General features: G+C 52.4%; 1 protein-coding gene across 1 annotated transcript in view; it reads left to right on the top strand.

Annotated features, from left to right (window-relative positions):
* ERFL (ETS repressor factor like) overlaps nt 1-12,235 on the top strand; it is a 57,310-nt gene that overhangs the window by 28,925 nt on the left and 16,150 nt on the right. The window contains exon 3 of the mRNA XM_069202087.1: nt 1,429-1,615. Coding sequence (XP_069058188.1) covers nt 1,429-1,615 — 187 coding nt within the window. The remainder of the gene's footprint in view (nt 1-1,428; nt 1,616-12,235) is intronic.

Below are 12,235 nucleotides of genomic sequence, written 5' to 3'. Positions count from 1 at the left end.
TTTCCATCTGTGAGGAGTGCGCACAAGGATTTCTAACAGAAGCAAATGGTTTTACAGCTACAGATTTCGCCTTGACGAGTGCAGATTAATCTGCCATAGAAAATTCCACTCAAGAGGTGGGAAGTGGGTTTTACAACTTACGGTTCACCTTGTAAATTTGTAAATACCCCCAAAAAGGTATGTTTGTGGACACTCACAGACTGAAATCTGACTTCTTTCCATCTGAAAAGTGCTCAGAGGTTTACACCCCAGCCCTCTTTCAGAAAGAGAATGGGAATAAATCAACCTTAGGTTTGCTGAGCATGTCGGAAGGGATTTCTAAAAAAGAAACATTTTTATGATACAATCCGGTGGGGACGTTGTGGGCTTTAGACCCCTGTTATGCGGGTTCTAATCCTGGCTCACCACCTCACCACCCATGTGGTCTGCAGCAAATCAGAGTCTCTATATACCTCTGTTCCCTTCTAAAAGTGTAATCCTCAACATCATCAGATGCTCACATTTACATCAAAGAATGGCCACTGGGTGAGATAAGGAAGGGGAAAGGATTTAGGGGTTAGAAAGAACTGAAAGAATTAAAGAGGTGAGATTTCAATGAGTGGGACAAAGCATACGAGAGAGGGGAGGAGAAAGGACAGAAGAGAGAAAAATGAAGGCCCATATTTATACTTTTTTAGCGCCGCATTTGCGTCATTTTTTGACGCAAAAGCATCGCAAACTTACAAAATACAAGTGTATTTTGTAAGTTTGTGCAGATTTTGCGTCAAAAAACGATGCATATGCGGCGCTAAAAAAGTATAAATATGGGACTAAGAGTCGTAGGAGAAATTTTGTCAGAAAGGAGAGAAAAGAAGAATATGAAAAAACCTGGTAGAGGAAACAAAATTAGAAGCAACAGAAGAAGAAAGAGGGTGGAAGGAAAATAAGGAGGCGGTCGCCTCATCGCGCCTTCTATCGCACCTCCACCCTCTATTTCCGCCTCTCCCAGGAAGGCACTTAAGCCACACATTTCCCTCATTTGTTAATATCTCCCTCCTATCTCTGGCGTAGGGCCGGGGTTAAAGAGTCCTGATGAGCAATGATATTGCGTTGAATGCGTGCAGCAGCGGCACGCCAGCTTCTGCTGCGGCACGCCGCAGCCTTCGGTTTCGTGCCCGTATTTTGCCTTAGACGAACAATTCAGACCCCCCTCTCCACCCTCGGCCTGAGACAATCATACCCTTCACTCCTCTTCCAACAAATCACTTGTGACATTTAATTTCACCGGCCCCAGCTCCCTAAACACGCCGCCTTAATATGTTTGCTCTGGTAAAACAGCAGGGGGCATTTGGTGATGGGGTGAGCAGCTCCCCCCTCCCTGCGCACAGTGGTCCACGATGCTGATGAATTTATAAAAATGCACCCCTTACCTCCCGCCTCTCTCCACAGATATTACTACAACAAGCGGATCCTGCACAAGACGAAGGGGAAGCGCTTCACCTACAAATTCAACTTCAGCAAAGTGGTGCTCGTCAACTACCCGCTGCTGGACATGGCCAACCCGGCGCTGCTCCTCGCTCAGAACCACTTCCACGGCAGCCACGCCGCGCACGACTGCGGCCCGCTCACACCTGAGGTAAGCAAGGCACGCGGGTGAGTGGTAAGCGCCTGCGGGGTCCGCAGCCAGGAGGAGCCTGATTACAAAGCTGTGAGTGTGAGTAGTTTCGGCTTACTACTGACTTAGGTGTGACTTACTCATGCATTTCCAAGAGCAACATGGAAAAAGCTTGGTGAATCCAATCTTCTCTCCGGGGACTGTGCGGTATCACCAGCATAGAGCTGTGGCCTGTCCATCACGAGCTGAGAAATGTATTTTATTTATTTATAACATATGTAGAGCGTGACTGTCACCAAACTGGTATCCTGGCGTAAAGGACTTGTTTATAGGGCGACGGTAGCGGGGAGTCTCTCGAAATTATGGTGGGTTTAGCGTTACCGCCACCAGCTTGTGGTAAAAAGGCCATCAGCGGAAACTCTTTCACTTTTCATTCTGCCAAGGTTCAGGGGACGCTCTGCCAAAAAAAGAAAAAATGGCGGCAAATCAGCTGGACACCCTAAAATGTGTGACCCAAAAATGTGACAGGCATGGTAACGCCAGGAGTCCTCTGGGGGCGCACGCTCTATAAACATTTGTTCCGCCATCTGCCACCCCACAAGTCTGAAATTGTGCATTTACAGTCAGACATTTGAAAATGCTTCTGTGCATTAATTAAAGAGTTTGTTGAAAGTGTGCAATCGCCGGAGGCGCTTTGAAACAAGCTAAGCATCCCTACTAGGCGTTATGTAGATACTGTGGCTGTCTGTTCGGCACTAGGTGGCTTTACAGGCTGTTTGTCCTGCAGTGGTGCTCTGCACAGAAGTCATCAGGGTGTCTGACTAGGACTCCACTCTTTCCTGCCCTGTTCTTTCACCTGTCTCTGCCTGTCCTCGGGCTGTCTCATCCACAGGTGAGATGAGAGTGCCCCAGCAGTCCGCTGCCCATCCGAAGGTCTCTTGGTTGTGCATTCACTCCCTGTGTGCGTTGTGACAGACAGATTTCCCGGTCAGGAGGGTGACTGCCCTCCACACTCCCCCGCTGTCTCTTCACTGTGTCACCCCCTTCCTCCCCGGTGGGTTCCCTGCTCCAGGACACCCACTAGCGCCCTAGGGGGTCCATGCACTCCACTCAGCCTGCGAACCCCCCAAGTGCAGATCTAGGCCTCAGGCCTAAAATTTGACGCCCCATCTATTTTACTTAGCGCCCCAGGAGACTGCCTGGTGGGTCTATTGGGTGAAGTGCAGTTTCCTAGCAGTACAGCAGCCTCTTTCCAACCCACCTGAAAGGGCAGAACATATACTCCCATCTCTCGGGGCCCCTGTAGCTCTCTGTTATGGCTTTAGAGGTTAAACCTCACTCGACCAGGGCAGCTCCAAAACTTCACACAGCACTACCTGAGCAGTAAAACGTAATCACGCCCCGCCCCCTTCTCTGAGAGGGGGAGGGGCCTTTGTGTCTCTTCCAGAAGCAGCATATGCTGCCCTTGGGTGGACGTAGGAGGCCATTTGTGTCTGGTCCAGGACTGGACGGGGTGCAAAACAAGACAGAACGCCCCCGGGCCTCTCCAACCCCTGCTCGCTCCTCTTCCGTCCGCCCACCACCCACACATTCACTGCCCTGCCTTCACGTCCTCTACAGCAGCTGCTCTCGGAAAGATTGCATGCAAAGCAGAGACACGACTGCGAATTTAAAACACTTTACACAAAACTCACTCGGTCAAAACCATTACATTTTAGGCTCCCTTTATTATTGACACAGCGTTTCATTCCACTAGTGCGGTTTCTAAGCGCTGCAAATACCCCAAGGTAATATCGCTCACTTTTGCCAACCTTGGAAGGCCGGGATGGCCCCGTAGTGACTCAGACATGTGACCTGCAGACCACAGTAGATGTCAGAGGCGCACGTTTAACTCACTGAGCCATCTCTCCGCCAGCTGAAAGGAGCAGATATCCGAGCCCTTTGGCACGCACGCATCCCTCCTCAACTGTAACAGGATCTCGGTAAATAGAAGTGGTCTAACGAGATCTAGCTGGCCTCCATCCAAGTTAATCCATTAGAACTCAGTCATTTGTCTAACCTTGGCAGCCATTATTCAGTAGGACTCGCATCTGTTCATCATGAAACAACCAGATGCAGCGTCCACAGATCACTTTGACACCAGTCATCAAGAATCCTTCAACCAACATATCTGACAACACATCCAACTTCAGGGAACCCTTCTCAAGTTGTGGCTACAGACTGAGAGCCGAGGTCCCGCAGAGCGCCCTACCAAACATATCTAACACCACATCCAACTTCAGTGAACCCTTCTCAAGTCGTGGCTACCGGCTGAGAGCCGAGGTCCCACAGAGCGCCCTACCCAACATATCTAACAACACATCCAACTTCAGTGAACCCTTCTCAAGCAGTGGCTACCGGCTGAGAGCCGAGGACCCGCAGAGCGCCCTACCGAACATATCCAACACCACATCCAACTTCAGTGAACCCTTCTCAAGTCGTGGCTACAGGACTGAGAGCCGAGGTCCCACAGAGCGCCCTACCGAACATATCCAACACCACATCCAACTTCAGTGAACCCTTCTCAAGTCGTGGCTACAGGACTGAGAGCCGAGGTCCCACACAGCGCCCTACCCAACATATCTAACAACACATCCAACTTCAGTGAACCCTTCTCAAGCAGTGGCTACCGGCTGAGAGCCGAGGACCCGCAGAGCGCCCTACCGAACATATCCAACACCACATCCAACTTCAGTGAACCCTTCTCAAGTCGTGGCTACAGGACTGAGAGCCGAGGTCCCACAGAGCGCCCTACCGAACATATCCAACACCACATCCAACTTCAGTGAACCCTTCTCAAGTCGTGGCTACAGGACTGAGAGCCGAGGTCCCACACAGCGCCCTACCCAACATACCTAACAACCCATCCAACTTCAGTGAACCCTTCTCAAGTCGTGGCTACAGGACTGAGAGCCAAGGTCCCACAGAGCGCCCTACCCAACATATCTAACAACCCATCCAACTTCAGGGAACCCTTCTCAAGTCGTAGCTACAGGACTGAGAGCCGAGGTCCCACAGAGCGCCCTACCGAACATATCAAACACCACATCCAACTTCAGTGAACCCTTCTCAAGTCGTGGCTACCTGCTGAAAGCTGAGGTCCCACAGTGCGCCCTACCGAACATATCTGACACCACATCCAACTTCAGTGAACCCTTCTCAAGTCGTGGCTACCGGATGAGAGCCGAGGTCCCGCAGAGCACCCTACCCAACATATCTGACACCACATCCAACTTCAGTGAACCCTTCTCAAGTCCTGGCTACCAGCTGAGAGCCGAGGTCCCACAGAGCGCCATACCCAACATATCTAACAATCCATCCAACTGCAGTGAACCCTTCTCAAGTCGTGGCTACCGGCTGAGAGCCAAGGACCCACAGAGGGTCCCTACCCAACATACCTAACAACCCATCCAACTTCAGTGAACCCTTCTCAAGTCGTGGCTACAGGCTGAGAGCCGAGGTCCCACACAGCGCCCTACCCAACATACCTAACAACCCATCCAACTTCAGTGAACCCTTCTCAAGTCGTGGCTACAGGACTGAGAGCCGAGGTCCCACAGAGCGCCCTACCCAACATATCTAACAACCCATCCAACTTCAGGGAACCCTTCTCAAGTCGTGGCTACAGGACTGAGAGCCGAGGTCCCACAGAGCGCCCTACCGAACATATCAAACACCACATCCAACTTCAGTGAACCCTTCTCAAACCGTGGCTACTGGCTGAGAGCCGAGGTCCTGCAGAGCGCCCTACCGAACATATCCAACACCACATCCAACTTCAGTGAACCCTTCTCAAGTCGTGGCTACTGGCTGAGAGCCGAGGTCCTGCAGAGCGCCCTACCGAACATATCTAAGAAAACATCCAACTTCAGTGAACCCTTCTCAAGTCTTGGCTACCGGCTGAGAGCCGAGGTCCCACAGAGCGCCCTACCGAACATATCCAACAACCCATCCAACTTCAGTGAACCCTTCTCAAGTCGTGGCTACCGGCTGAGAGCCGAGGTCCCACAGAGCACCCTACCAAACATATCTAACACCACATCCAACTTCAGTGAACCCTTCTCAAGTCGTGGCTACCAGGCTGAGAGCCGAGGTCCCACAGAGCGCCCTACTGAACATATCTAAGAAAACATCCAACTTCAGTGAACCCTTCTCAAGTCGTGGCTACCGGCTGAGAGCCGAGGTCCCACAGAGCGCCCTACCGAACATATCCAACAACCCATCCAACTTCAGTGAACCCTTCTCAAGTCATGGCTACCTGCTGAGAGCCGAGATCCCACAGAGCGCCCTACCGAACATATCTAACACCACATCCAACTTCAGGGAACCCTTCTCAAGTCGTGGCTACCAGGCTGCGAGCCGAGGTCCCACAGAGTGCCCTACCGAACATATCTAAGAAAAGATCCAACTTCAGTGAACCCTTCTCAAGTCGTGGCTACCGGCTGAGAGCCGAGGTCCCACAGAGCGCCCTACCCAACATATCTAACAACACATCCAACTTCAGTGAACCCTTCTCAAGCAGTGGCTACCGGCTGAGAGCCGAGGTCCCGCAGAGCGCCCTACCGAACATATCCAACACCACATCCAACTTCAGTGAACCCTTCTCAAGTCGTGGCTACCGGCTGAGAGCCGAGGTCCCGCAGAGCGCCCTACCCAACATATCTGACACCACATCCAACTTCAGTGAACCCTTCTCAAGTCCTGGCTACCAGCTGAGAGCCGAGGTCCCACAGAGCGCCATATCCAACATATCTAACAACCCATTTAACTGCAGTGAACCCTTCTCAAGTCGTGGCTACCGGCTGAGAGCCAAGGACCCACAGAGGGTCCCTACCCAACATACCTAACAACCCATCCAACTTCAGTGAACCCTTCTCAAGTCGAGGCTACAGGCTGAGAGCCGAGGTCCCACACAGCGCCCTACCAAACATATCAAACACTACATCCAACTTCAGTGAACCCTTATCAAGTCGTGGCTACTGGCTGAGAGCCGAGGTCCTGCAGAGCACCCTACCGAACATATCCAACACCACATCCAACTTCAGTGAATCCTTCTCAAGTCGTGGCTACAGGACTGAGAGCCGAGGTCCCACAGAGCGTCCTACCGAACATATCCAACACCACATCCAACTTCAGTGAACCCTTCTCAAGTCGTGGCTACCGGCTGAGAGACGAGGTCCCACAGAGCATCCTACCGAACATATCCAACAACCCATCCAACTTCAGTGAACCCTTCTCAAGTCGTGGCTACCAGCTGAGAGCCGAGATCCCACAGAGCGCCCTGCCCAACATATCTAACAAAACATCCAACTTCAGTGAACCCTTCTCAAGTCGTGGCTACCGGCTGAGAGCCGAGGTCCCACAGAGCGCCATACCCAGCATATCTAACAAGCCATCCAACTTCAGTGAACCCTTCTCAAGTCATGGCTACCGGCTGAGAGCCGAGATCCCACAGAGCGCCCTACTGAACATATCCAACAACCCATCCAACTTCAGTGAACCCTTCTCAAGTCATGGCTACCTGCTGAGAGCCGAGGTCCCACAGAGTGCCCTACCGAACATATCTAACAACCCATCCAACTTCAGTGAACCCTTCTAAAGTCATGGCTACCTGCTGAGAGCCGAGATCCCACAGAGCGCCCTACCCAACATATCTAACATCACATCCAACTTCAGGGAACCCTTCTCAAGTCGTGGCTACCAGGCTGAGAGCCGAGGTCCCACAGAGCGCCCTACCGAACATATCTAACAAAACATCCAACTTCAGTGAACCCTTCTCAAGTCGTGGCTACCGACTGAGAGCCGAGGTCCCACAGAGCGCCCTACCCAGCATATCCAACAACCCATCCAACTTCAGTGAACCCTTTTCAAGTCATGGCTACCGGCTGAGAACTGAGGTCCCACAGAGCGTCCTACTGAACATATCTATCAAAACATCCAACTTCAGTGAACCCTTCTCAAGTCATGGCTACCGGCTGAGAGCCAAGGTCCCACAGAGCGCCCTACCGAACATATCCAACACCACATCCAACTTCAGTGAACCCTTCTCAAGTCATGGCTACCGGCTGAGATCCAAGGACCCACAGAGGGCCCTACTGAACATATCCAACAACCCATCCAACTTCAGTGAACCCTTCTCAAGTAATGGCTACCTGCTGAGAGCCGAGGTCCCACAGAGTGCCCTACCGAACATATCCAACAAGCCATCCAACTTCAGTGAACCCTTCTCAAGTCGTGGCTACCAGCTGAGAGCCGAGATCCCACAGAGCGCCCTGCCCAACATATCTAACAAAACATCCAACTTCAGTGAACCCTTCTCAAGTCGTGGCTACCGGCTGAGAGCCGAGGTCCTGCAGAGCGCCCTACCGAACATATCCAACACCACATCCAACTTCAGTGAACCCTTCTCAAGTCGTGGCTACTGGCTGAGAGCCGAGGTCCTGCAGAGCGCCCTACCGAACATATCTAAGAAAACATCCAACTTCAGTGAACCCTTCTCAAGTCTTGGCTACCGGCTGAGAGCCGAGGTCCCACAGAGCGCCCTACCGAACATATCCAACAACCCATCCAACTTCAGTGAACCCTTCTCAAGTCGTGGCTACCGGCTGAGAGCCGAGGTCCCACAGAGCACCCTACCGAACATATCTAACACCACATCCAACTTCAGTGAACCCTTCTCAAGTCGTGGCTACCAGGCTGAGAGCCGAGGTCCCACAGAGCGCCCTACTGAACATATCTAAGAAAACATCCAACTTCAGTGAACCCTTCTCAAGTCGTGGCTACCGGCTGAGAGCCGAGGTCCCACAGAGCGCCCTACCGAACATATCCAACAACCCATCCAACTTCAGTGAACCCTTCTCAAGTCATGGCTACCTGCTGAGAGCCGAGATCCCACAGAGCGCCCTACCGAACATATCTAACACCACATCCAACTTCAGGGAACCCTTCTCAAGTCGTGGCTACCAGGCTGCGAGCCGAGGTCCCACAGAGTGCCCTACCGAACATATCTAAGAAAAGATCCAACTTCAGTGAACCCTTCTCAAGTCGTGGCTACCGGCTGAGAGCTGAGGTCCCACAGAGCGCCCTACCCAACATATCTAACAACACATCCAACTTCAGTGAACCCTTCTCAAGCAGTGGCTACCGACTGAGAGCCGAGGTCCCGCAGAGCGCCCTACCGAACATATCCAACACCACATCCAACTTCAGTGAACCCTTCTCAAGTCGTGGCTACCGGCTGAGAGCCGAGGTCCCGCAGAGCGCCCTACCCAACATATCTGACACCATATCCAACTTCAGTGAACCCTTCTCAAGTCCTGGCTACCAGCTGAGAGCCGAGGTCCCACAGAGCGCCATATCCAACATATCTAACAACCCATCCAACTGCAGTGAACCCTTCTCAAGTCGTGGCTACCGGCTGAGAGCCAAGGACCCACAGAGGGTCCCTACCCAACATACCTAACAACCCATCCAACTTCAGTGAACCCTTCTCAAGTCGTGGCTACAGGCTGAGAGCCGAGGTCCCACACAGCGCCCTACCAAACATATCAAACACTACATCCAACTTCAGTGAACCCTTATCAAGTCGTGGCTACTGGCTGAGAGCCGAGGTCCTGCAGAGCACCCTACCGAACATATCCAACACCACATCCAACTTCAGTGAATCCTTCTCAAGTCGTGGCTACAGGACTGATAGCCGAGGTCCCACAGAGCGTCCTACCGAACATATCCAACACCACATCCAACTTCAGTGAACCCTTCTCAAGTCGTGGCTACCGGCTGAGAGACGAGGTCCCACAGAGCACCCTACCGAACATATCCAACAACCCATCCAACTTCAGTGAACCCTTCTCAAGTCGTGGCTACCAGCTGAGAGCCGAGATCCCACAGAGCGCCCTGCCCAACATATCTAACAAAACATCCAACTTCAGTGAACCCTTCTCAAGTCGTGGCTACCGGCTGAGAGCCGAGGTCCCACAGAGCGCCATACCCAGCATATCTAACAAGCCATCCAACTTCAGTGAACCCTTCTCAAGTCATGGCTACCGGCTGAGAGCCGAGATCCCACAGAGCGCCCTACTGAACATATCCAACAACCCATCCAACTTCAGTGAACCCTTCTCAAGTCATGGCTACCTGCTGAGAGCCGAGGTCCCACAGAGTGCCCTACCGAACATATCTAACAACCCATCCAACTTCAGTGAACCCTTCTAAAGTCATGGCTACCTGCTGAGAGCCGAGATCCCACAGAGCGCCCTACCCAACATATCTAACATCACATCCAACTTCAGGGAACCCTTCTCAAGTCGTGGCTACCAGGCTGAGAGCCGAGGTCCCACAGAGCGCCCTACCGAACATATCTAACAAAACATCCAACTTCAGTGAACCCTTCTCAAGTCATGGCTACCGACTGAGAGCCGAGGTCCCACAGAGCGCCCTACCCAGCATATCCAACAACCCATCCAACTTCAGTGAACCCTTTTCAAGTCATGGCTACCGGCTGAGAACTGAGGTCCCACAGAGCGTCCTACTGAACATATCTATCAAAACATCCAACTTCAGTGAACCCTTCTCAAGTCGTGGCTACCGGCTGAGAGCCGAGGTCCCACAGAGCGCCCTACCGAACATATCCAACACCACATCCAACTTCAGTGAACCCTTCTCAAGTTATGGCTACCGGCTGAGAGCCAAGGACCCACAGAGGGCCCTACTGAACATATCCAACAACCCATCCAACTTCAGTGAACCCTTCTCAAGTCATGGCTACCTGCTGAGAGCCGAGGTCCCACAGAGTGCCCTACCGAACATATCCAACAAGCCATCCAACTTCAGTGAACCCTTCTCAAGTCGTGGCTACCAGCTGAGAGCCGAGATCCCACAGAGCGCCCTGCCCAACATATCTAACAAAACATCCAACTTCAGTGAACCCTTCTCAAGTCGTGGCTACCGGCTGAGAGCCGAGGTCCCACAGAGCGCCATACCCAGCATATCTAACAAGCCATCCAACTTCAGTGAACCCTTCTCAAGTCATGGCTACCGGCTGAGAGCCGAGATCCCACAGAGCGCCCTACTGAACATATCCAACAACCCATCCAACTTCAGTGAACCCTTCTCAAGTCATGGCTACCTGCTGAGAGCCGAGGTCCCACAGAGTGCCCTACCGAACATATCCAACAACCCATCCAACTTCAGTGAACCCTTCTAAAGTCATGGCTACCTGCTGAGAGCCGAGATCCCACAGAGCGCCCTACCCAACATATCTAACATCACATCCAACTTCAGGGAACCCTTCTCAAGTCGTGGCTACCAGGCTGAGAGCCGAGGTCCCACAGAGCGCCCTACCGAACATATCTAACAAAACATCCAACTTCAGTGAACCCTTCTCAAGTCGTGGCTACCGACTGAGAACCGAGGTCCCACAGAGCGCCCTACCCAGCATATCCAACAACCCATCCAACTTCAGTGAACCCTTTTCAAGTCATGGCTACCGGCTGAGAACTGAGGTCCCACAGAGCGCCCTACTGAACATATCTATCAAAACATCCAACTTCAGTGAACCCTTCTCAATCGTGGCTACCGGCTGAGAGCCGAGGTCCCACAGAGCGCCCTACCGAACATATCCAACACCACATCCAACTTCAGTGAACCCTTCTCAAGTCATGGCTACCGGCTGAGAGCCAGGGACCCACAGAGGTCCCTACTGAACATATCCAACAACCCATCCAACTTCAGTGAACCCTTCTCAAGTGATGGCTACCTGCTGAGAGCCGAGGTCCCACAGAGTGCCCTACCGAACACATCCAACAACCCATCCAACTTCAGTGAACCCTTCTCAAGTCATGGCTACCTGCTGAGAGCCGAGATCCCACAGAGCGCCCTACCCAACATATCTAACACCACATACACCTTCAGGGAACCCTTCTCAAGTCGTGGCTACCAGGCTGAATGCCGAGGTCCCACAGAGCGCCCTACCCAGCATATCCAACAACCCATCCAACTTCAGTGAACCCTTTTCAAGTCATGGCTACCGGCTGAGAGCCAAGGACCCACAGAGGGCCCTACCCAACATATCTGAGACCACATCCAACTTCAGGGAACCCTTCTCAAGTTGTGGCTACAGACTGAGAGCTGAGGTCCCACAGAGTACCCTACCGAACATATCTAACAACCCATCCAACTCCAGTGAACCCTTCTCAAGTCGTGGCTACCGGCTGTAATTGAAATCAGAGGTCCCACAAGACCCTATGCCCAACACATCCAACCACAGTGAGCTCAGTCTGAAGTAGCAGTTCCCAGTGGAGACCTGAGGTCCCCCTAGGCTTTGTACCCAACATGAACTGCAGCAAAGCCGGTCTTGAATCATGGCTGCCAGCGAAGACCTGAGGTCCCAAGGGAGCCCCAGACGACATGTCCAACTGTGGTGAACCCGGCCTCAAGCTGCGGCTTCCAGCAGTGAGAAGATGTCCTAAGTGACTTCCAACATCCTCCAACTGTGAGCTAATGAAGCAACCTTTGTGCTCAGAGACAAAAATCTCTCTATTCTATCAGTCCGAGCTTCGGCGCTGCTACAACAACTCCACAATTATAGGGATTATTATGTGG

Source organism: Pleurodeles waltl, chromosome 7 (genome assembly GCF_031143425.1).
Source record: "Pleurodeles waltl isolate 20211129_DDA chromosome 7, aPleWal1.hap1.20221129, whole genome shotgun sequence".
Lineage (NCBI taxonomy): Eukaryota > Metazoa > Chordata > Amphibia > Caudata > Salamandridae > Pleurodeles > Pleurodeles waltl.
This window is presented reverse-complemented; position numbering and strand designations above follow the sequence as displayed.